At 38.8% G+C, this 26,190-nt stretch overlaps 3 protein-coding genes across 3 annotated transcripts; 2 read left to right on the top strand and 1 right to left on the bottom strand.

Annotated features, from left to right (window-relative positions):
- Positions 1 to 5,241: 5,241 nt before the first annotated feature.
- Positions 5,242 to 6,198, bottom strand: OR52D1 (olfactory receptor family 52 subfamily D member 1; the record flags this gene model as incomplete). Its single annotated transcript, XM_084894283.1, has 1 exon — positions 5,242 to 6,198. The coding sequence occupies one exon, from the start codon at positions 6,196 to 6,198 to the stop codon at positions 5,242 to 5,244; it is 957 nt and encodes a 318-aa protein (XP_084750409.1).
- A 9,386-nt stretch (positions 6,199 to 15,584) lies between these two features.
- LOC311627743 (olfactory receptor 51I2-like) lies at positions 15,585 to 16,529 on the top strand (the record flags this gene model as incomplete). The annotated part of the gene is made up of 1 exon (XM_084894303.1): positions 15,585 to 16,529. The coding sequence occupies one exon, from the start codon at positions 15,585 to 15,587 to the stop codon at positions 16,527 to 16,529; it is 945 nt and encodes a 314-aa protein (XP_084750429.1).
- Positions 16,530 to 24,700: 8,171 nt separating this feature from the next.
- On the top strand, positions 24,701 to 25,645 carry LOC311627746 (olfactory receptor 51I2-like; the record flags this gene model as incomplete). Its single annotated transcript, XM_084894306.1, has 1 exon — positions 24,701 to 25,645. One exon carries the CDS (start codon positions 24,701 to 24,703, stop codon positions 25,643 to 25,645), a length of 945 nt encoding a protein of 314 aa, XP_084750432.1.
- Positions 25,646 to 26,190: the final 545 nt, after the last annotated feature.

The raw sequence follows: 26,190 nt of genomic DNA, 5'->3' as shown, positions 1-26,190 counted from the left end.
TTCCTCCTATTCAGATCATGTGCATACGGGAACAGTCCTTTCCTCAATCCCGAAGCCTGTTCTACATTAAAATGATTGCTCGGATCACATGTGTGATGTCAGTTATGAGGTAGGTGGGCAAAGAGAATGTTGTTTTGGGGAGGAAATAACCATGTTATATGGTCTTGGGTTTGGGCTTTATCTTCTCATACCCGTAATCTCAGAGTATTTTCCAAATTTGAAAATGAAGTAGGGAAATTGTATTTTTTTCAGTATTTTTTTTCTCCTGCTCAATTGGCAGCACAGTTCCTCACCAACATTGTCATCATCACTGTGAGCCTCCTCTATTCCAACTTGAGTGACTCTGAAGGAATCCTGGCTTTTGCTCCCCCAAGAAGCTATGGCTCTTTTTACAGCCTCCGGAAGCCACCCACTCTTTGACCATGTTTCTCTGTTTAGGTCCAGTCTCCTGGTATTACAGAAAAGATGTTTACCTTCCCTCTCAGCTAGGGCTCTTCCTTTGATATCTTCCTGTGCCAGGATTCTGCTTTTATAAGATTGATGGGGAAACTAGAGGCCTAGGTTCCTTCAGCTCCACTACTTCAGAAGGTCCATTCTCCCCACCTATTCCCTTTATGCCACAAAATGCTTGACTCTGATGCCTTACTGATTACTAAATTTTATCTCTTAATTCTGCCTGCCCTTCCAATGATTATGTTTCACCAACCTCTGCAGTCTCTGACTTATCCCCAGGATGGTGCAGAAACTTTCTCAAAACTGTTCCTCATTCTTGATCTTCCCAAAATTTTCTATGGAATTTCATATGCTGACCTTTTTTTCATTTTTAAAAATCTTTATTGTTGAAAGTATTACAGATATCCCCTCATTTTCCCCCTCCACCAGGTTCCTGCTCTGCCCCAGGCCTTCACCACCTTATTATCTGTGTCCATAGGTAATGCATATATGCATATAAATTCTTTGGTTAATCTCCTCCCACTGTCCCACTCCCATTCCCTCTGAGATTCATCAGTTTATTCCATGTTTCCATGCTTCTAGATCAGTGTTTCCCAACCTTCTCTCATGATGAGAATCACCTGGTGGAGTTGTTAAAACACAGATTCCTGAATCCCAACTAAGAAGTGCTAAACTAGAATTTTTGAGAACATATAGGTAAAATTGCATACCTAACTTAGTGCTCTGTATATAAAATCTGTCTTAGAGCACTAGTTAAGTATACAATTTTACCTATATGTTCCCAAAAATTCTAGTTTAGCACTTCTTAGTTGGGATTCAGGAATCTGTTTTAACAACTCCACCAGGTGATTCTCATCATGAGAGAAGGTTGGGAAACACTGTTCTAGATCTATTTTATTCATCAGTTTATTTTGTTCACTAGATTTTTGTTTATTTTAATTTTTAGATTCAATTGTTGTGTTTTTTTAAAAATATATTTTATTGATTTTTCACAGAGAGGAAGAGAGAGGGATAGAGAGCTAGAAACATCGATGAGAGAGAATCATCGATCAGCTGCCTCTTGCACACCCCCTACTGCGGATGTGCCCACAACCAAGGTACATGCCCTGTCTGGAATTGAATCTAGGACCCTTCAGTCTGCAGGCTGATGCTCTATCCACTGAGCCAAACTGGTTCCAGCCTTTAGATTCAATTGTTGATAGGTATGTAGTTATTGCCATTTTTTTCTTCTTTTCTTCTTCTTCTTCTCCTTCTTCTTCTTCTTCTTCTTCTTCTCCTTCTTCTTCTTCTTCTTCTTCTTCTTCTTCTTCTTCTTCTTCTTCTTCTTCTTCTTCTTCTTTTTCTTCTTCTTCTTCTTCTTCTTCTTCTTCTTCTTCTTCTTCTTCTTCTTCTTCTTCTTCTTCTTCTTTTCTTCTCCTTCTCCTTCTTATTCTTTTTCCATGTATGCTCTTCAATATTTCATGTAATAGTGGTTTGGTGGTGATAAATTTCTTTAGCTTTTTTTTTTTTTTTGTCTGTGAAGCCCTCTGACCTTCAATCTATACTAATAAAAAGGTAATATGCTAATTAGACCAGGAAACATTCCAAACAAAGCATGGTGGCTGGGCTGAGGCAGAGGCAGGTTTGGGCAGATTTGGGTTGATCAGGTTGGCGGGGGAGGAGGAGGAGGCAGTTGGAGGCAAGCAGGCTGGCAGGGGGAGCAGTTGGGGGTGAGCAGGCCAGCAGGGGGACAGTTGGGGGCAATCAGGCCAGAATGTAGAGTGGTTATGGGCAATAAGGCAGGCAGGCAGGTGAACAGTTAGGAGCCAGTGATCCCAGATTGCAAGAGGTCCCTGATCCACAAGGATTGGGACTAAACCAGCAGTCAGATATCCCCTGAGGGGGTCCCAGATTGGAGAGGGTGCAGGCCAGGCTGAGGGACAATCCCATCACCTGTGCACAAACTTCATGTACTGGGCCGCTAGTTCTAAATGATAGCATTGATGATTGAGAAATCTTGGTTGTAAGTCTTTGCTATTCATCACTTTGAATATTTTTTGACATTCCCTTCTGGCCTACAAAGTTTCTATTGAGAAATCAGCTGACAGTTGTATGAGTGCTCTCTTGTATGTAACTAACTGCTTTTCTCTTGCTGATTTTAAGATTCTCTCATTGTGTTTAACCTTTGGCATTTTAGTTACGATGTGTCTTGATATGGGCCTCTTTGGGTTCATCTTGTTTGGAGCTCTCTGCACTCCTGGACTTGTAGGTCTATTTCTTTCACCTGGTCTTTCTTTCTTTAAGCTGCTTCACTTAATCTATTATATTACACATTGGCTTACAAAGTGGTGCCTCCTGAGAGTATGTTATACCAAGTCTTTCTTTATTCATCCTCCAAAGGCTTTGGTCATATTTTTTGATTCTTGTCCTTACTTATAATAGCATGGTTCCTAAAGCTGCATCTACTTGTACTTTCCAAAGCTTATTAGCCTTCCCTTGGGGTATTCCAGAGGAACCCCAGGCCCAGCCTGTCCAAATAAAGCTCAGCATCTTTTCCCTGATTCCAATTCCTACTCTAACTTCTGTGGTCCCAATATCTTACTGAGTTCCATCAATACTCTCCCAATCCACCCATTATCCCTGTAAACCTCTGCTCTATTTGAGGTGACTCACGGTGTAGGCAGCTGGAGCATGCCTTATTTGATTTGTAATTTTCTCAAGGTCACACAGTTTGTGGTTGACAGGGATAAAGAAACCCAAGCTCTTTGATTCTAGAGTTTGTGCTCTTAGCTTTACATCGTCCCAGAGCTAGGATCAATCTGTTCCCATGAAGTCAGTGAGCAGGAAGTGTTTTCTGTGTGACCCTGGCACAGAGGAAGGAACAACTTAGGTTTCCTATTCTTTAGAAGTTTAGAAACTCATTTAGAGAGGAAGAGCTCAGAGAACAATCCAAGTCACAAGGATAAAATTACCTATGCTTACTTAAAATAAGCACAAATAAGATAATGTGGCAGTCAAGCAGGAGGTAGAAAGAGGTAATAAGAAGAGTTTCCTCAGGGCTCAGAGAAAAGGATTTGTTTTTCTTTTTAAATTGTACATATACAAGAATGTGTGCATATATGTGTGTATGTGTGTGTGTGTGTGTGTGTGTGTGTGTGTGTGTGTGTTGTAAGAGGTGTGTGTGTGCGTGTATGTGTGTTGTATGAGATATATGCAGACTGACAGGAGTGGCGGGGGTTTGGGGGTGGGGTGGGTGAATTCTAGTCCTGGAAATGGCTATGACACAGGGGAGAACTCAGCAGGGTAATGTCTCAGGATCTCACCAGGGCTGAATCAAAGTCCATTTCAAAGTCTCCTCAGCACACATTGAAAGAGCTAGACTCAGGGCAAAAAGAAACAAGAATATCCAATATGGCAGGATTCAAGACCACAACCTGGGCATGTGCCCCAACCAGGAACTGAAACCAAGACCTCCCGGTTCATGAGTTGACACTCAGTCACTGAGCTCCACCTAATACTATCAACTATCACCAATTTTTATGTAGAGCTTAATTTATGTCAGGCACAATGATGAATGCACAAAGATTCCTAATGCTGGTGTTGGTTAAGTGGTATTCCCCAATTTATGCACCTGTAAGTAGTAGATAAGAAAGTCAGATTTAAGTACAAGTTTATCTGTATCCACACATCACATTTATTTCTATTATAAAACACTGGATAATATGTGATATGTCAGTACAAATGCATAACCTTAGGACTATTAGCCTCTCTAAATCACAGGCTCTTAATTTAAAATGCAGAAAATCACAACATATTTTTGAGCCACTGGGAGGAGAATTTGTGGACTTGTGCATTTTAGAATTGAGGTTATTAAGCAATAAAAAATATTTTAAAAGACACTTGGACCCTGAGCCATCTCCCTTGAGTTCTTAATAAGAAATTACTTCATGCCTGAAAAGAAAAGGATCTCAAAATGGAAGATCAGAGAGGTAGAGAAAAATGCAGTTTTAATGAGTACTAGTCATATCACAATCACTGTCTATTTTAAAGTTGCTATATAGTTATAATAATGAGCTTGTGAAGAGACATAATATAAAAAGCCTTCAATAATTTTAACTTGGCTAATAATATTTAGAAAGGTTACATAAGTTTATCATCTTATACTTATTTTATTGAGCAGGTTACATATTCAGCGCTATTGTATGTTTTTTTTACATCCATTTATTTATTTATTCTTCACCACAACATTAAGAGATATTGTCATTAACCTCCATTTAACAGTTTGTCAATTTGAGGCATAGAAAGATTTAACAATATGCTCAAGGCCACAAAACAAGTAAAAGAACCAGGATTCAAATCCAGGCATTCTGACTTTGTGCACTGAATCATTCAAAATATTAAAACTCAGGTTCAATTTGCCTCAAATATTCTTTTTTTTTTCTGCTTGAACTCACAGTAGAATAACTCCACCATAAAACCCAGACTCCTTTCAGTACAGCAACTCACTTCCTCTTTAGTAATTCATAGATACCTTTGAGACAAAATTAAAAATATAATCACCTTTCTGAGCTCTTCAAGGAGCCACAGGGAAAAAAAAACATACTTCAATTTGATTATTGATATCTCCAGATCACCTGGCCTTTTCTTTTTTAGATCATGCACATATAATAAAGCAGGGCATATTTGTATAAGTTTAAATAACAGTGTTCAAAAATATTCTCCTCATATGATAGGTCTCTGCACGTGTAAATGCATCTAGATAGCTACCTTACAAATTTATTATTCTCATTTCCAACGTTTTCTCAGAATTCATACTGAAATCTTCTTCAGGTGAAGCAGTCTTAGGAGTCGACTCCGAATCTCCTTGGTCCTCGCCCCATAGATGACTGGGTTGAGCACAGGAGGCACCAGCACATAGAGGTTAGCCAGAAAGATGTGCACATGCTTGGGGACTCGGTGCTGGCCAAAACGGTGGGTGAGAAAGGAGAAGAAGGCAGGGATGTAGAAGACTAGGATGACCCCAAGATGGGAGCCACAGGTACTCAGGGCCTTGTGCTGGGCATCTCGGGATGGAAGACGAAAGACAGCACGGAGTATAAAGCCATAGGAGATACTAATGAGAATAGAATCCAGGCCCATGGCCAGCAGGGCCACGGTCAGCCCATAGACAATATTGACAGTGATGTTGGCACAGGCGAGTCGAGCAATGCCCATATGCTCACAGTAGGTGTGTGCCATGATACGGTGCTGGCAGTAGGGCAGGCGCTTCAATAAAAAGATGAAGGGGGAGACAATGGCTATACTACGAAACAGCCCAACGAGGCCAATTTTGCCTATGACTGTGTGGTTGAGAATGACTGTGTATCTCAGTGGGTTGCAGATAGCCACATATCGATCAAAGGCCATGGCAAGAAGAATCGAGGACTCCAGAGCATAGATAGAATGGACACAAAACATCTGGGCCAGGCAGCCACCAAAGGAAATCTCACCAGCATGGAACCACAAAATGGCCAGCATTTTGGGTACAGTAGTGGAGCTGAGTGCCAGGTCAGTGAATGAGAGAAGGCAAAGGAAGATGTACATGGGTGCATGCAGTGCCTTGTCCGTGGCAATCACCAAGATGAGGGCAGCATTCCCAGCCAGGGCTACCAGATACATGGCACAAAAGGGGATGGCAATCCAGATGTGGGCTCGCTCCAGCCCTGGGATCCCCGTCAGAAAGAGCATGGCTGGGAGACTGTCATCACTAATGTTGGAAGTTGACATTCTGCCTGGCAATTAAAGACTCCAAGGGGTGATACTGTGCCTCTCCTACAACAGAAAGTATTTGGTTCATTCACATAAAATGATGATCCTTCTGTGCATAACCTTTTTTAGTCTGAGAAAAATATGTATTGGTATTAATGTGTTCAAGAACCCTAACAGATACTATTACATATAATCCATTTTTGTCATCTGCCATTTTCTATATTAAAAATTCATGTTTTGAATTCTATGTTCCAAGTACCAAGCTAAGAGTAAAAGCGTTTTCTTTGTCTAATCCTTCCGATTTGTTTCTCACCACATCCCCACATCATTTACTCTCTTTTGTTCACATACATCTAAAAAAAAAATTCTTGTTTCTTTTTTTAGTGTATGGTATTCCATTCCAAGGAGTACCTTTTTTATATTTTATTACCTTTTTAGTTTTAAAGTATCAGGCAAGTCTCTCAGAAGCCTTACCACTCTAATTTAGTCCTTAGTCTTCTTTATATTTTTTATTCATTCACTACTCTGCAAAAGTCTGTTGAACTTGGTACTCTGTCTTTACACAATTGCAACCTCCATACAACATGGCTCTATCTGCACCTAGACACTTTGCTCAGTATTCACTAAAAGAGTCAATTCTGATAACTTTATAACAAACCATTGATGTCTGCCTTAATGCCATATTCTTAAATTTTTTTAAAATATATTTTTATTGATTTTTTACAGAGAGGAAGGGAGAGAGATAGAGAGCTAGAAACGTCGATGAGAGAGAAACATTGACCAGCTGCCTCTTGCACACCCCCTACTGGGGACGTGCCCTCAACTAATGTACATGCCCTTGACCGGAATCAAACCTGGGACCTTTCAGTCCGCAGACCGATGCTCTACCACTGAGCCAAACCGGTTTCGGCTTAATGCCATATTTTTAATGTCTTAACCTGTGTTTGTAACATGTCTGCCCAGATATATATCAAATGGCTTGTTTTTATATCTCACTTATAGTGCCTACAAAGAGGTTAAGCAACTTGAAAATACTCAAATGCCTCATGGTTAAATAACTACAGTGTTTTGACCATGCATGAAGGCACCATGAAAGAAAGTGAAAGATGTATCAGACATGCTAGCTAGGGAGACAGAACTGCTAACTATGATAAAGTCAGTTCCTTGTACTGCACACTCACCAATGCAATTGTTGGATTAATGGCATCATCAAAATATCAATTGATAATAGAGGCAGATTGAGGGAGCGAGTGGTGTGTCCTAGAATTTACCAACAGTAGACATCCTGGAAGAATGAATTATTTTTTGTTGTAGAAACTATGTACTGGTATTATGTACATCCTCCCTCAGTAATATTATATACCTAAAATAATCCTTTGTGGGATGCCTGAATCCTGAATTTTAGTTCTGATTCTATCGTGTGAGTGTTATATGACTGGGACAATTCCTTCCCTTCTCTGGGAAGTCTCGATTTATAAAAAGCAACAACTTGGTAGCTACAGAATTGTCACAGAAATCTAAATTACAGCATATGGAAATAGTCAATGATATTGCAATAACTCTCTTTGAGGCTGGGTGGTATTTGAAATATCAGAGGGACCACTCTGTAACATTCATGATTGTCTAACCACTATGCTCTACATCTGAAACTAATACAGAATAATATTGAATGTAAACTGTAATTGGAAAACAAAAAAACAAGAACTCTGAAATTTTTATCACAGCTTTTCTACTATTCATTATTTAGCATTGTTTAAGTCTCATGAACTTTTTGAGACTCAATTTTCTCAATTCTAAATTGAGAATGACAACACTTGGCTTATTTCACACAGCTTTTGTGTTTGAGAGAGTAACGTACGTGAAATTTAAGTTTGAACACCAAAAACAATGCCCTCCACATTTTTACAAACTCTTTCTCATAGCTGCATTTGGGAGTGATACAGAATATAATAATTATACTCACCTCTGTCTTGCCAAGAAGAAGTCCAAGTTCAGATAAGTGAGCTGATGTAATCCAGATCACAAAGCCTGTTACTGTCAGAACTAAAATTAGGTCTTAGATCTCATATTTAACATTTGGTTGCTTTCATCTCACTTAACTGTCCATGTGTATGGCCAACACTTAATTTGCTACTTTTATTTTATTATTTTGCAAAGGCACTCTAATATCAGTAACTAATGCTGCAATCACTTTACTCATCTGAATTCCAGAGACAAAGTGGAGCGTCCCTCTGGTTTGCCTGGAGACTTCCACAAATAGCTCCAGCCACTAGAGAAAAGAAGCTTTCGTGGTGGAGAGTGGAGGGTTGGAGTCACTATATCTGCCTTTCCCCCTTTCCCCTAGCCTATTCTTGCTTGCAAAGGAAGGTTTCAAATAGTTATTATAAGGAAGCTGCTACTCTGGAAGCCTGTACGGATGGGAGTTCCAGGAAGATTAGGTACAAGCAAAGTTGTTTTCCATGGAAATGCATAGGGAAAGGATAGAGAGCCCCAGGATCACTCTGGGTGGAATAAGGCATCCTCCCAAATTTGTCTCTCTCAGCCTTGTTTCTGGGTCACTGTGATAGTGAAGTTCTTCAGAGTTCCCTCTGAGACCTAGACTTTAATACACAGATTTTTGAAGAATCTGATTTCAAGAACATACCTGTGTGACCGATGGGTGTTCACACGTTGAGCATGCTGAGGTTGGAGCTGTGACCCGTGTCATATGTGATTGTGAGGCTGCATGAGAGTACGTGGCGGAGTAACATCTTGTACAGATGCTGAATACATGAGTGAAATGGCTCATTTAGGAATGTGAAAAGTGTTTTTGTGCAGGCTGTAAAAACTGTTTTTGTGCAGCATGTAATTTGGACGATAATGGTGTCTGAGTGTTGATATGTCTGGGTTGAAATGTGTAATCTGTCCTTAGTTTTGTGAACCCAGTGAGTGGCTTCAGTTTAGCTCTGAGTCCCAGCCTCCACTGGTGAAGGGGCTTAGTAAGCGAGGTTATTTATTGACTTTGCGACTCTCATGTATGAAACCCTAGGGAGATCTACTCTAGGGATTTTAGCCATGGTGTTCATTTGTAGAGAAAAAAAAAAGGGGGGGGGGGCGAGGACTGATAAAAGGAGAAAGAAATGAAGAAGGGAAGCTATCCTTAGAAAAATTTCAAGGAAGGTGAAAATAAAATTTAGCAATTTTTGTTTTCTTCCCTGATGATCTCTGACTTTCTCCTCTCCTTCTAAATATCACTATATTTTCATACATTGTAGGTCCATGGTAGTCTGTGTATAGAGGGCATTACTAATGTTATATGCAAATAGGGTGACAAGAAATGGCAGTGGACATTTTTTATGCTCCATTGTCCTATCAGACTTGATTTCACAAAATAAAAGTTCAAAATTAAGAATTTCAAGAGCATGAAAGCAGGACATTGAAGTGAACCCAGGAACCTTCTGAGCATGGGCCTTACGCTACTGTCCAGGTGTCATGCCCACAAAGCTAGCCCTGGGAGCGAACAGTATCAGTCCTCTAGTGAGATCCCTTTATATTCTTTTACATTAGTGACACATCAAGTTTTTGCATCAAGGATTTCTTCAATCAATGCCTTCAAAGTACTGTATAACTTTCCCTTGTACATAGGGTAGTTTCCTCCCTTATTCGTGAGTGATATGTTCCAAGACCTCAGTGGATGCTTAAAACCACATCTAGTACCAAAACTTTACATACTGTACTTTTTTTTTCCTTCTATACATATGTACCTGTGATAAAGTTTAAACTACTCTTGAGGTTTGGAGCCATTACGAAGTAAAGTAAGGAGGACTTGAACACAAGCACTGTGATAGTGCAACAGTCAGTCTGATAACAGAGACAGCTACTAAGTGACCAATGCGCAGGAAGTGTATACAGTGTAGATATGCTGTACAAAGGGGCTAATTCAGGCCCCCATAAGATGGTATAATGTTTTGCCACACTACTCAGAATGGTGCAATTTTAAACTTACAAATTACTTATTCCTGGAATTTTTCCATTTAGTATTTTCAGTATTTTCAGACTACAGTTGATCAGAGATAATTGAAATAATGAAAAGCAAAATCATGGATGGGGGGGAGGGGACTACTATACCTATATATCTATATCCTCTCACATTTTCCCAAAACAATGGTCTTCACAATTTTTGCTTAGATACTTTCTAAAACAATTTTGAAATAGTATATGCTCCCTCAAAAATGTTCACACTTAAAAATGTAATTGACTATCTAAATAGCAGAAAAGGGTATTATGTTTAGTCTTTGTAAATACTGATATTTTAAAATGAAACTACCACCTAAGTTTTTTAATTGTATTCTATGGAACTTATTTTTAGAATGATGAAAATATTCTAAAATTAGATATTGATAATGGTTGTACAACATTGTAAATATACTAAAAATCACTGAATTGTACACTAATTAAATTTTATGGTATGTGAATTATTATAAACTAGAGGTCTGGTGCATGAAATTTATGCAAGGAGGTAGGAGTTATGTGTCCCTCAGCCCAGCCTATAACTTCTCTAATCTGGGACCCCTTGAAGGATGTCCTACTGCTGGTTTACAGGGATTGGGCCTAATCCGGCAGTCAGACACCCCTCTTGCAATCCGGACTGCTGGCTCAGAACTGCTCACCTGCCTGCCTGCCTGATCACCCCCTCACCACTCCTCTGCCATCCTGATCAACACCTAACTGCTCCCCTGAAGGCCCAATTGTTCCTAATTGCCCTCCCCTGCAGGCCTGGTCACCCTAACTTCTTTCCCCTACAGGCCTGGTCCCCCCCAACTGCCCTCCCCTGCTGGCCTGGTCCCCCCTAACTGCCCTCCCCTGCAGGCCTGATCATCCACAACTGCCCTTCACTGCTGCCCATCTTATGGCTGTCATTTATGTCCACAGGCAGATGGCCATCTTGTGTGTTGGAGTGATGGTAAATTTGCATGTTACACTTTTGTTAGATAGGATGACCAATTTTAAAAAAATAATAGAATTATGGCCCTGCCTGGTGTGACTCAGTTGGTTGAGTGTCATCCTGTGCATAGAGAAATTGCAGGCTAGATTGCCAGTAGAGGGGGTGTGCAGGAGGTAGCAGATAGGTGTTGAGCTCTCACAAGGATATTCCTTCTCTCTACCTCTCTCTTTATAAAATCAATGGATTATTCTTTGAGATAACTAAGTAAGTAAATAAATAAACAATAGAATTATGCAATCATTAAGACTTAAAAGTTTCTGTGGCCTACAGATGAAGCTGATACAAGCACTGGATCTGAGTGGGGTACGAAGGAAGGGGTCCGATTTCTCTCTCAGCTCTAACAGGTGGCCACAGGGAAGGTCAGAAGTTTCTAGTCACAAGGATGAGTGAGACTTTTTTTTTTTTTAGCTTCTTTTGTTTCCTTTTCTCTTTTCCTTTATTTTTTAATTTACTGATTTTAGAGAGAGGGAGGGAGACAGAGAGAAAAGGAGAAACTTTGATTCATTGTTTCACTTATTTATGCATTCATTGGTTAATTCTTGTATGTGCTCTGACCACCTGGGATTGAATCTGCAACTTTGACCTATGGGGACAGTGTTTTAACCAACCTAGCTACTCAACCAGGGCTTCTTTATTTTTGAGGGGTATATATAAAGAGAGGTAATGACAGAGAGACAATAAAATAGTAAAGATAGCATAAACAGGAAAAAAAAAAAAGGTAGAGGTAGTAAGGATTAACAAATAGATGAGGCATGTTCAAGGGTCTTTGTTGGATAAAAATTATTAGGTTTTCTGATGATGTTGAGTAAATGAATGGTCTATGTAAGAATGTAGCTCTGCCACTCAGTGGTATATCTCTGAATCTATTTTTTCTTATCTGTAAAATGGGTAGAGAGTGTTTCTCTCTAAATTTGGTTGATTTGAAAGAAACAATGACCACAGAATTTTTGAAATTGAGGAAACATTGTGAATACTGAGTATCATTAATGATTATATTTCTATTAACTTCAACTCTAGCCAACCCAACATTTTGGCTTCTGTAAGTCCCTTAGGTAGAGGGCCCTGTAGTGGGGACTTGACTTGAGGTAAAGAAACCCTGGAGCTAAAAGTCAAGAAGAATGAATTTTATTCCTGGTTTACCATGTACTAGCACAAGGATCTTTGACACTCACATTCTCCATCTGGCAGAGGTTTCTTAGGACCCATCCTTGATAGGATCTCAGGAGCCAGAGAACATGGTGTGGGGGCAGGTCAGCCGTGCTTTGGTGGAAGGAGAGGAGAGGAGGTATTGCCTTGCCTCTTCAAACAGGTCTCAATCGCACATGGGAAATAGATAGCAAGAGGCATCCCCTCAGATCTCACCATGAGAAGCCAATTCCCAACAGGGTAATATTATGGTTTACCATAGCCTCTTCATTGATCAGAGGAGGACAATCTTGTGGGACAGAGTCCTTAAGCAGTAGGATCTGATGCTATCTCGGGGCAGGTAGTGTCAGAATTTATTTGAATCAGAGGACATCCAATTAGTGTCAGGAGAGTGGGAAAACTATCTCTCCCTCTCCCTTCCCTCTATTATCCCTCCAAAGCATATCCAGGGAAATTGGTACCAGATCTTTATGGTGCTTCGCCAAGTGTATGGCACAGGAAAGTTCCTCTACAAACAGCTGGAAAAAAGAGAAAAAAGTATTGCATTTAAATAAAAAACATAGTGCCTAATTAATAAAAAATGAAGAAGGCAGCATACTACAGTGCCCTCAATACCTTCTTAACCTGGGCAAACCCATTATATCAATATAATTTGACTTGTAATTAACCTGTGTGTGTGGTCACAATATACCAGTGCTTCTTATTATACTTGGGATCAATTTTATGGACGATCCAGGTTAGAATTTCACGTGTTCTCAGACATTCAGATGTTGAAATTAATTTATACGTGGCTTAACTCTTTACAGGACTCAGTATTTCGTATAGATATTGTTCATAGTTACAGAGTAAAAAAGCTAAGTTAGAAGACCTAGGTTTAAATATTCTGCCACTGACAAGCTATATAAATTTGAGGTGTCACTTTTTCATTCTAGGCTATAATGATCTCTTATCTAAAATGGGAGCTATATAAAATATTCTTGCAGGTCCCTCTAGTTCTGATCATTCCTACTCCCCTATATGAGTGATGAAATGCTAAATCAGAGAGTCCTGGAGCGTTGTGGATGCACCATATTCCCAGTGGCCCATGAGCTCCTCAGCTGCTATAAGCTCAAGAGATTTCCTGGGGGCAGCCTTATATGGCTCAGGCCAAGCAGGTGGCAGAGGTAACTGGAAGCTATGGGCAGGGCATGCAGGACCCTCACTACTGGTCTCCCTTTCTCTGTGCCTTCCATGCACGGAGCTATCCCAGGTAGGTAAATCGGGGCATCAGACCCTCTAGATTCAGGACTAAGGCACTCTGTATCCAGTTTAGAAATACTGAGTGCTAGAATATGACAGTATAAAGGAGGAAAGACTGACCCTAATCTGAGTCAGGTCTTAGTTTTTGTTGCGTTTCCTGCATGCTTTCACTTTTATTACCTTCCCAGTTCTATATTTTCTATCTGTTGCTCTTGTTCTCTGAAACCCTGCCATGCTTCCTGCTTCAAGCCACTTTCCCAGCAGAGACACTTTAATAGGCTGTACTTTGGATATAGATGCCTTGAAGTGAATAAATACCCCCCCCCCCCCCACACACACACACATTTTCAGGATAATCTGGTGTGGGAGGTATATAAAAAGACACTGGCTGCTTTGGAAGATCCTTGGCAGGACTTTACTTCATTCTAAAAGACTCCAAATGGAGGGTGTCTGCATATTGTACACAGAGGTGACCAAAAATGTTTAGGAATTATTATCAGAGAAAGCACAGTGGTCTTAAGAATATGGAATGGAGAAAAAAATTGCATCCTGACAAGGAAGGATAGAGAAGTCCTGATGCAAATAAAGAAGCAAAGGCAGGTGAAAAGCTGAAGGTGAGGTGCAGGTCAGGCTTTAGAACTCAGAGATGCAACTCAGAGATGCAACCATCCACCCCTTGGACCTACATAACCTCTCTAGCTAACTTTCTTAATATCTGCAATTTACAACAAAGACAGCGAAAACCAAGAAGGGATCAGAGACTTTAGTACATCTCCTCATCAAGACCTTGCACTAACCATGGCCGGGACTGAAACACCAAACAAGAGATAGGGCTGAGTTCTTGCTTCTGGTGAGTCAGTAGAAAGGTAGGACTCACACAATGCAAGGCAAGGAGAGAATCAATTACAGAAGGAGATGCAAATTAGAACTGTGAAAATGATGGGAGAAGTTACACCCACTGGCCATGACCAGCCAAGTGTTCATGAAGAAGGGCATCATTGATCCTGGGGCCTGGGTGACGGCTTGAATGCGTAAGCACATTCTGGGAAACCTCTGGGAGCTGAGGAGCTGTGGTTCACATTTGTATAACAGAAAATAGACCTATCTGGGTATCTTGAGGAACAAGGAAGGAAATTCTGAGATTTGAGACCCGAAATATTGACTTAGTACTGATCATAGAGGAATTTTAATCCTAGGCTAATGAGTTTAGATTTGATCCCTTGGCAATGAGGAAACATGCAAAAGTTTCTAATCAGAACAATGGTATATATATATATATATATATATATATATATATATATATATATAATATTAGTCTTTCAGATTTAGAGAATGAAATAAAGATAAGCATGAGATTTATTAGGAGGCTGTTATAACGGCAAAAGAATGAATTTTCTTGGTTCTGAATTATAAAGTGAAGGCCGAAGAAATTGAAAAAAGGTACTGGCAGAGGCAGTTTGGCATCAGTATTTCATCAGTTTTTACTCAGTTTAATGTATTACATAAAGCAAAGAGTCAGTGATGTTTGGGTTTTGAGTTTTAATCTTAGTCACAATGATGTTATTACTTAGAGAGATCGATAACATGGATAAGAAGTAATTCCACTGAAACCGGTTTGGCTCAGCGGTCAAGGGCATGTACCTTGGTTGCGGGCACATCCTCAGTAGGGGGTGTGTAAGAGGCAGCTGAATGGATGTTATGGATGTTTCTTTCTCATCGATGTTTCTTCCTTTCTGTAAAAAATCAATATATATATATTTTTTAAAGAACAAAGTGGCAATAGGCAGAGCTGTAAAGAAAAGGCAATGTAATCTGTTTAGCCAGCTAGAAAAAAATGAGAAAACTCAGACAATTTCAGAAATTTTGGTGACAATGAGAGACAAGAATGAATGAAAGAAAGTCGACTAATGTCATTAAGTAAGTGGCTGGATGGTATCTAAGAGTCTTAAAATATTAGGCTCAGGCCATTGATAAAATTGTATTATTTTCTTTTTTTACAGGAGAGTGGTCATAGAATCTAAGAAATAGCCCCATTATGGGAGGTCACCCCCACAACAGCTCAGAGTTTCCACCTTTCACCCTGACTGGTCTTCCAGGGCTGGAGACCTCCCAACACTGGATGTTTCTGCTCCTTGGTACCCTCTATATTGTCTCCATTGTGGGCAATACCCTTATCCTTTTTATTATCAAAGAGAAGCAGAGCTTGCATCAGCCTATGTACTATTTCCTGTCCATGCTGTCAGTTAATGACCTAGGTGTGTCTTTTTCCACACTGCCCACAGTTCTGGCTACATTTTGCTTTCACTTAAGGAAGATCAGTTTTGATTCTTGCATGGCTCAAATGTTCTTTATCCACTTCTTCTCCTTCACAGAGTCTGGAATCCTGCTGGTTATGAGCTTTGACCGCTATGTGGCCATCTGTAACCCACTGCGCTATGCCACAGTGCTCACTGATGCCCGTGTGGCACGCATGGGCATGTCTGTTATCATTCGCAGTTTCTGTATGGTTTTCCCATTGCCTTTCCTTCTGAAGAGGTTGCCTTTCTGCAAGGTCAATGTACTCTCTCATGCCTACTGCCTGCATCCAGATCTTATCCGCCTGCCGTGTGGTGACATCACCATCAATAATATTTTTGGTCTATTCATTGTCATCTCTACCTTTGGCCTGGACTCTGCACTAATTCTCATCTCCTATGTGCTGATACTACGCTCTGTACTTGCCATTGCCTCTTGGGAGGAACGGTTAAAGACACTCAACACGTGTGTATCACACATGTGTGCTGTGCTCATCTTCTATGTGCCCATGGTTGGTGTGTCTATGGCAGCTCGCTATGGGAGGCATGCTCCACAGTATGTGCACACACTGATGTCCCTCATTTATCTTTTTGTTCCTCCAATGCTCAACCCTGTCATCTATTCCATCAAAACCAAGGAGATTCGTCAGAGGCTTTTCAAAATACTACTGGGAACCAAGTTTTAAGCAGGAATCATGGTGAAAGGCCAAGACTCAGAAGATATTTACTGTTACCCAAATTTGAGTTTCCTAAACTTATTTTAACAAGGCTTTTAAATATTTTTTTTGGCACCAACCTATTAGGATTTCTGCCACCAGATGCTTAATGATATCCTGGCACTAGTTAAGATGCTAATTAACATGTTTTGGCAAGATAAACCAGGTTATCATTTAGCAAAAAATGTTTTTCTTTTTTAATTAAAAAATGCACATCTTCATAATCAGTCCCCAAATTTGTCACAATATATTTTTATTATAATTCTTTAAAGTGAATTATCACAAAGAAAACTAAACTACTTATTACTGTGGAAATAGTACCACAATGGGTGAAGGATTCTTTTCCCCAGTATGATGGTGAAGATAGTTCTAGTTTTAATTCTTTGAGGAACTTTCATCATATTTTCTATAAGAGATGCACTATTTTACATTCTCATCAGTGTGTAAGGTCCAGACCCCTCTTCACTCCAGTCAAGACTTGTTATCTTTTGTTTTCTTGCTAAAAGCCAACTTGACCAGTATAAAATATTTTTTTGTAGTTTCAATATTCATTTTCTTTATAATCAGAGACATTGAACATTTTTCATATACCTTTTGGGCATTTGTATGTCTTCTTTGGAAATGACTATTCAACTCCTTGGCCCATTTGTTCTTTTACTATTGAATTGTACATTTCTTATATATTTAGGAGATTAACCCCTTGTCAGATATATGGTTGGTAAATATTTTCTTCCATTTCATAGGTTGCCTTTATACTGTTTGATTATTCTATTTATTGTATGTGAGTTTTTTAGTTTGATGTAGGCCACTTGTTTATTTTTATTTTTACTTTTTTTTTTTGCTGTACTTTTGGTGTCATAACCATATGATATACTTACCCAAAATAATTGAAATAGGATCTCAAAGAATTACTATCACTTCCATGTTTAATGCAGCATTATTCACAATATTTAAGGTGTAGAAACAACCTAAATATTCATCAACCAATAAACACATAAATAAAATATGCTATATGTGTAAAATGGAATATTAGTTCAGCCTTTAAAAATAAAATTCTGCAATATGCAACAACATGGGTGATTTTGAGGATATAATGCTAAGTGAAATAACCAGTCACAGGAAGATAAATACTGCATAATTGCACTTAGTAAAGTAAAGAAAATAGTCCAATTGATAGAATCAAAGAGTGAAATAATGGTTATCAAGGACTTGGGGAGGAGGAAAAATAAGGAGTTAGATGCTAATCAATGGGCATAAAGATTTAGTTAAACAAGGTGAATAAGCTGTAGAGATCTACTATAGAACATTGTACCTATAGGCAACAATAACGTGTTGCACACTTAAAATTTGTTAAGAGAATAGCTCTCATGTGTCCTTATCACAATAAAATAAAATAACTGTGTCAAAAGAATATTGTTTAAAATAATATATATGCTATAATAGCTATAGCTATACATGTAAATATTTATTTCAATGACATACACTGTCCACCCAGCTTTTAGGATGAAATAAATGTAATTGCAGATAAACTGTATTAAATAATATAAATTTCAGTAATATTTAAACTTGGTAAATTTGGGTAGTATTTTTATAAAAAACAAAAGAGTAAAAGTTAAGAAATGAAGCATTCAATTAAGGACATTATAAAATTAAAATACTTTATAAAGTAATTAAAAAAATGAAAGAAGAGAAGTGAATAAAAGAGTGAAAGTAATCCAATGACTAATTCTTTAAGAAGCTGACAGAATACACCAACCTCTGGAAATTCAAATCAAATGGAAAATAAAACTTAAACAATCATATATATTAGTAAATTAGATTTATTTTTAAATGATAGTAGAATATTCTGTAATTAATTCAAAATCTTGAACAAATTGGTATTTTTAGGACAATTACAAATTATAAAATGTAAACAAAGAAAGAATTAAGTGGTAATTGAGAAAAAAGAATGGAAGTTGACAACTATACTCCCACCATCTCCAACATACTATAGTACAATATATTTTTCTTTACTTTCCCAAAAAATTTTAAGAAATAGATTACTCTTCTTATAAATTTTAAATCAAAAATAAAATTTGAAAACTGTAAAAGGTCAAATATAGTCCTGATAAAGAGTACAGAAAAGAAAATGTATCAACAAAATTTCTATAGATTAAGCATATAATGAAAACATATGTATAAATACTAAAAGTTGTACATGCAATTAAGCAATATAGACAAAGAATAGTTGATGCATCCTAGGATTAAAAAAGAGACACATTTTTCAAAAATCCCTCAATATAGCCCATTATGTTAATGAGCAAGATAATGAAAAATATGTAAACAATAGCTTTCAGAAAAGATATATAATGAAACAAAAAGTCTGTCCTCTATAAAAATAAAATGTCATCTGTATATTTAATTACTATGTTAAAGTGTCTTCTGGTTAAAATGAAGGGAAAACAATTTTGCCATTTTTGGACTTTGCTATTTACTACTTTTTAGAGGGATCTTTCAGTAATGTAACAAACCTTGAGAGAAAAATGAGCTATTTTATTTTATCCCTTTATTTGTAACTAGTGACCCAGTGTACAAAATTTGTGCATATTAAAAGGGGATTAATTAGAGGAAATAATTTAATATTACTATTTGCCCTTTATCTATAATAGAAGTGTCAGAGATCAAAGAAAATTAGTAAAATGTATATGAAAACCTTCCTCCTGTCAGAGTCTGGGGCACACCATGGGACCCAGAGTTAAGTCCCCGCCCATCCACATGCACCTCAAAATCCTGTGAGATCCAGACCTGGCCAGTCCCACCCTTGTCAAGTCCTGTTGGGCAGAGGGCATAGCCTCAGGTCCACTGGCCCGGTGCCAGGATGGCAGGCATGGCCTGAGGTTGATCAGGCCAGCAGAGGGGGGCAGTTGGGGGTAAACAGGCTGGCAGGAGGCAGTTAGGAATGATCAGGCTGGCGGCGGGGGTGTGTGTGTTAGTGGCAATTAGGCAGATAGGCAGGTGAGCAGTTAGGAGCCAGCAGTCCCAGATTGTGAGAGGGATGCCTGATTGCTGGTTGGGGGCAGTTGGACATCCCCTGAAGGGTCCTGGATTGGAGAGGGTGAAGGCTGGGCTGAGGGGAACCTCCACCCATGCACAAATTTTGTGCACTGGTCCTCTAGTTGGTTAATAAAATTATATTGGTTTCAAGTATACAATTCAGCATAATGTATACATTATACATAAACTGTATAATGTGTTGTGTGTTCACCATTCGACTGAAAGGTCCCAGGTTCAATTCTGGTACTTGGTTGTGGGCACATCCCCAATAGAATGCTGCTCTCTATCTCTCTCCCTTCCTCTCTGTAAAAAAATCAATAAAATATATTAAAAAAAAAAAAAAAAAGAAAGATGCTCAAAGTCACTAATCATCAGAGAAATGCAAATTAAAATTACAATATCACTTCGCACTTGCCAGAATGGCTTCCACAAATAAATCAACACACAAGTGCTACTATTGTGGAAAAAAGGGTACCCTCAAGCATTGTTGGTGAAAATTCATATTGGTACTGCCACTGTAGAAAATAGTATGGAGTTTCCTCACAAAATTAAAAATGGAAATACCTTATAACTCAGCATTCCCACTTCAAAGAAAGCTGTTACACTATTTTGAAGGAATATTTTTATTACAGCATTATTTAGAATAGCCAAGATTTGGAAGCAACCTAAATGCCCATGAGTGGATAAAAAAATCCATTGATATACTTACATAATGGAGTACTACTCAGCTGTAAAAAAGAAAGGAATCTTACTTTTTGCAACAGCATAGATGGACCTGGAGAATATTATACTAAGTGAAATAAGCATAAGTGATTTCACTTATTAAGTGGAATCAAATGAGCAAAATAAATTAACAAACAAAATGAAAAGAGTGCCTAGATTTAAATGCCAGTTCTGCCACTTACACTTTTTGGAAAAATTATTTAAGTCAGCATGTCTCAGTTTTCTTTTCTGCAGGCCGATGCTCTATCCACTGAGCTAAACCAGTTTTGGTGTGTCTCAGTTTTCTTATAGCAAAACAGTAGTATCCATTTTATAAGGCTTTTGTAGAGTTTAAATATATTAGTGGAGCTGACCAACACATGAACTACTCAATTAGTATACATGAATGGAAATAGTTATCACCTACTGACATAAGATGCTATGATTACTATATGTGGTAGGCCAGAAAAGGGAAATGTTCACACAGCCTGTAGGGTCAAAGGTTTCTCTGGTGCACATTAGCTTAGATTAATTAAGGTAGGAAGTGATACAATTACTTTATAAAGATTCTATCTAGAAATGAATAGATTTGGGAAAATTGGTTTAGATTGGGCAAAAATACGTAATTTTTTTTTTAAGTAAACAACCAAATGCAGGTCATTATGTACTGTGGGGCTGATAGGAATCTAGATACATTGACAAAACAACATAAATTGAATAGATGTATTCATGCTCTTTGCACCCTAAAACATGATTCACCAAATACCATGGCAACCCGTTTTCCAGATGGAAAGATGGCTGATGCTATTAAACTGATAGTGTTAATTATGGCAAAAGTATTATTTGAATGCTTTCTACATGCTATACCCTATGCTGAGTGCTTTGAGTATATTAAAGAATAAGAAAGACACAGCCTCATCTTTCATGGAATTTACACAGTAATGTAGGAGAGGCACCAAATACATAATTTATTGTTTGCATTAAATCAATAATCACAGCTCTGCAGGTGCTAGAAAGGATCAATGCAGAATGTAGGGCAAATATTTATTAGGCTAAAGGTTAGGGGAATCTTCCATAGGACAGTTCAAGCTAAGAGCTAGCTAATGGATAAGAAGCTAACCAGGAGAAGGGAAATAAATGCGGAAAAGCTTCCAAGACATGGGAAGTAGATTTGTTAAGGCCATGAGGAAGGAGTAAGCCTTGCATAGTCAAGGCACTGAAAGATGACTATGGTTGCATTAGAAAAAGAAACAAAGGGAAAATGTCTCCTGATAAAATATGAAAGGAAGGCAGTCGTCACAGCACAGGCCCATATAAACGTTTGAACTTGATCATACAGGTAATGGAAATAATATGATGTAATTGTATTTAAAAGCACTTTTGTAATTTGAAAAGTGAATTAAAAAATATGACAGAAACTGCATTTCTTTCAAATTTGCTGTGGGAGTCAGAGGGTTTAGGCTTCAAACCAGCTCCGGTTTTCACCTGCTGGATGGATTATTTCTGGGCATCATGTCCTCTTCTATAAAATAAAGACCTTAAATTGCAAGTCACAGAGGAGCCATCTACCCCCAATTTTTGTATTCCCTCTTGCCCCAGCCGCCTCTGAGCCATGGGATATACTGAGCTCAGGGGACTTGTAAGAGGCAGTTTTACAGTGCAGGGCACGGAGCGGGTGGAGGCTGGCAGGGAGGTTGTATGCAGAGTGTACAGAGTTCTCAGTGTTTCTTCCCTAGTAGACACTTCACCTACATCTCTCCTTCCACCCACCAGAGCTGCCCTGCAGAGGTAAATGGGGATTTCAGCTCTTCCCTCGTGAAGGTCTGTAGAAATCTCATTCTTTACTTCAAAGTTCTGTAGTAATTAGGGTACAAATATTTGAAAAAGCTCATAATACCTTCTTCCTAAAGTAATTTATTTGTGTAATCAGTATTTGTTGACTAGAACTTAGAGCTGGTAATCCCTGAGTCCTAATCCAGGGCTCTAAGCATGGTGACATGGCAAGACACTGAAGATAAAATAAGAAGGAAAACAGACAATGATGGGAACTTACAATTTATTGAGGGGGAAAGACATAATCAAATAACCAAACATATATAACTATTCGTTATAATTCTAAAGAGTGATAGATGTCATGAAGAAAAATATGTCTTAGTATAGACAACAGGGAAATATGACATTGAGCAGGGATGCAATGAATAATTAGAATGATTGGAAGATAAGTTTCCAGGTAGTGTTAATGCTGCTGTATGCCATAGTAAAGATGCTTGAATTCTATTTAAATTTTATTTCAGAAAGGAAGGAAAACCATTGGAAAAATTTTCAATAATAATGTAACATCATTTTATTTATATTATGAACAAATAATTTGGCTATTTTGTGGATAATGCATTAGGGAGGGGCATGATGTTAAGTAGGTCAATCACCAAGGAAAGTCTTGAAGAAATTCTGGTAAAAGATGCTGAGGAATGAATTACAGTTGGAAATGGAATAGAGAGGAAAGCCAGTGCTTAGTATATTTTGGAAAGGTGGTTATAGGTCAATTATATCTGTGAATGAGAGAAAGTGGGAGATGCCTCAGAGGTTTTTCTGCCTGGTGATGGATTTTTATAAGATGATACATATTGGAAAGGATCAAGTATGATGACTACTTCACAGTTCAACCTCATATTTGTCAATAGGTAGTTGGATGCTTGAGACTAGAGCTAGGAGAGAAGTCTGAGCTAGAGATCATTGACACACAGAGAAGAGATTAGAAGGACATTATGAGTGGAAAGTAGTTTTGAAGATATTAGTTATAAAGAGAGCAGAGAAATGAGTGATTACCAAAAGAGCATGTGAGGGCAATAAAGGGGGTTTTTGTTAGTCCTTGTTTCTTATGATAGTTAATCCTGAAATTAATCCTCAATAAAGAAAAAATTGTTGTGAGGTAGGATATATGTAAACCTCTAATTTTCAAATTTGCCTGCCTATTGGAATCACTTGAGAAGTTTTTAAAAATACTGATTTTTGAGTTCCACTGCTAGAGTTCCTGATTTAACTGATAAGAGCAAGGCTCATGAAAAAAAAAAAAAAAAAAAAAAGGTTTTAAACTTCCTCAAGTGATTCCAACATGCAGCACAATTTGAGAATCCTTAATCTAAACAGCAAAAATAGATGTAAACATGCCAGAAAGAAAAACCATGCACAACCAGGGATGAAGAAGCCCTGGACTCTCGGTGAATAACTGAAGAGCTCAAGGAACAAAGAGAGGGTGAGAAGTGATGTTTTAGGACAAGCAAGAGAGGAGACTCAGCTCAGAATATAAGGGGGGGGGGGGGGGGAGAACTCCAGGGAGGACATATTGTATCTTGCTTCTTTTTATTTTGTTTTGTTAATCCTCACCTGAGCGTAATTTTTTTCCCATTGATTTTTTAGAGAGAGGGGAAGGAAGGGGGAGGGACAAAGAGCTAGAAAACATCAATGTGAGAGAGACACATTGATTGGTTGCCTCCCGCACACACACACCCAGAATGTGGGCCAGGGATTGAGTCTACCTGCAACTGAAGTATGGTAAGTAGGTGCCCTTGACTTGAATCAAACCTCTGAGTGCAGATGCTTAACCAGTTAGGCTTGTATCTTGTTTCTTGAAGAAGATGGTGGATAACATTATGTAGAGGAAAAGGGCAAAACTATCTTCCACCACTGGAAAAGATTTGAATATTTCTGTATAAAAGGCAGAGATAGAAAGAATGAGATAATGTAAAAAAATAAAAATAAATAAAATAAATAAATAAATAAATAAGAATCAAAAGATTTTTGTGGGAAAGGAGTTGGAGTCCATGGCCCATCTGTGGATATGACTGGGCTAGAGCCAATGAGCCCTGACCCAGTTCTTCCTTACCCTTTCATGATCTTTGGTATCCTATATAATAAAAGGATAATATGAAAATTGATTCTAAAGGCAGAACAACTGGGAATGACTGATCGCTATGATGCACATTGACCACTAGGGGCAGATGCTCAATGCAGGAGCTGCCCTCCCTCACCCCCCACCAAGCCCCATAGTCAGTACATTCCCACGGTGGGAGCTCTGCTCAGCTACAAGCCAGTCTGATGACTGTGAGTGCAGCAGTGGTGGAGGGAACCTCTCCTACCTCCACGGCAGCACTAATGATGTCTGACTGTGGCTTAGGCCCGCTCCTCGCACTGCCAGAGGGATCCTGGACTGTGAAAAGGGTGCAGGCAGGGCTGGGGGACCCCCGCCCCTGAGTGGATGAATTTTCATGCATTGGGCCTCTAGTCAAATGTAAATGTCATTGTCCCTTCCATCTTGAGTACAGTGATCACTCTTGGTGTTTACGTCCTCCACTGTCTGACCTCACTTCACTCTGGTTATATTTCCTTAAAAGCTTCTCATGGACCTCATGAAGAATTTTGGGACTAACATCTCAAGCATTACCAGCTTCACACTAACCGCCTTCCCAGAGATGGAGGGCCTGGAGCACTGGTTAACTGCCTGCATCTTGCTGCTTTATGCTGTCTCTGTCCTGGGCAACATTCTAATTCTCTTCATCATAAAGGAGGAGCAGAGCTTACACCAGCCAATGTACTACTTCCTGTCTCTGTTATCTGTCAATGACTTGGGTGTGTCCTTTTCTACATTGCCCACTGTACTGGCTGTCTTGTGCTTCCATGACCCAGAGATTGCCTTTGATGCCTGCCTAACCCAGATGTTCTTCATCCACTTTTTTTCCTGGACAGAGTCTGGGATCCTGCTGGCTATGAGTTTTGACAGGTATGTGGCCATCTGTAACCCCTTGCGTTATTCATCGGTGCTCACTGATATCCGTGTGGTTCACATAGGCCTGTCCATCATCATCCGCAGTTTCTGCATGGTCTTCCCACTGCCTTTTCTTCTGAGGAGGCTGCCGTTTTGTGAGGCCAACACGCTGACCCATTCCTACTGCTTGCACCCAGACCTTATCCGCTTGCCTTGTGGAGATACCACCATCAATAGTATGTATGGCCTGTTCATTGTCATCTCTGCCTTTGGTGTGGATTCAGTGCTCATCGTTCTCTCCTATGTTCTCATACTGCGCTCTGTGTTGGCCATTGCCTCCAAGGAAGAAAGACTTAAGACACTCAACACTTGTGTGTCACACATCTGTGCTGTGCTTATCTTTTATGTGCCCATGGTTAGCGTGTCCATGATTCACCGATTTGGGAAGCATTCCTCTGAGCATGTGCACAAGTTCATGTCCCTGGTTTATCTCTTTGTGCCTCCAATGCTCAACCCAATTATTTATTCCATTAAGACTAAGGAGATTCGTAGGAGGCTATGTAAAATGTTATTGGGATATAAGCTGTGATCAGAAAGAAAGCTTCTGGAAATTCATGTACCCTATGTTTTTTGTTATTGCTGTGTGTGTGTGTGTGTGTGTGTGTGTGTGTGTTCTGCTATTTTTTTTGGAGGATTTCAATCTCCTGCTATGCATGGACCTGTGATTGGGTAACTGCCATTAGTTGTATGGTATAGCCAAGCGAAAACCTAACTCAAAATATCAGCTGTCTTACATTGTAATGAAATGTCTCAGGTTGCCAATTTTATTAGTCAAATACATTTCAAAAACTAATGCATATATATCAACCATAGAATGACTGGGTATTATTATTTGAGATAATAGGTATTACCCAATACTTTTTAAAGTAATAATATTTTTAGTAACTTTTAAACTTTAAATATTAAAGAATATGATAGCTGTAACTAATTTTACACTTTTGAAATAAGAGCATGCAGGAGTCTTATAAAATGAAACATGTCTTTGTCATATTGATTATGAACTACCTGAAATTAATAAGCTTAAAACTGGAAAAAAAAAGTCTTATTAAAAAAATTATATGTTGCCATCCTCAA

Source organism: Pipistrellus hanaki, assembly GCF_964339955.1.
Source record: "Pipistrellus hanaki genome assembly, chromosome: 9".
Taxonomy (NCBI): domain Eukaryota; kingdom Metazoa; phylum Chordata; class Mammalia; order Chiroptera; family Vespertilionidae; genus Pipistrellus; species Pipistrellus hanaki.
This window is presented reverse-complemented; position numbering and strand designations above follow the sequence as displayed.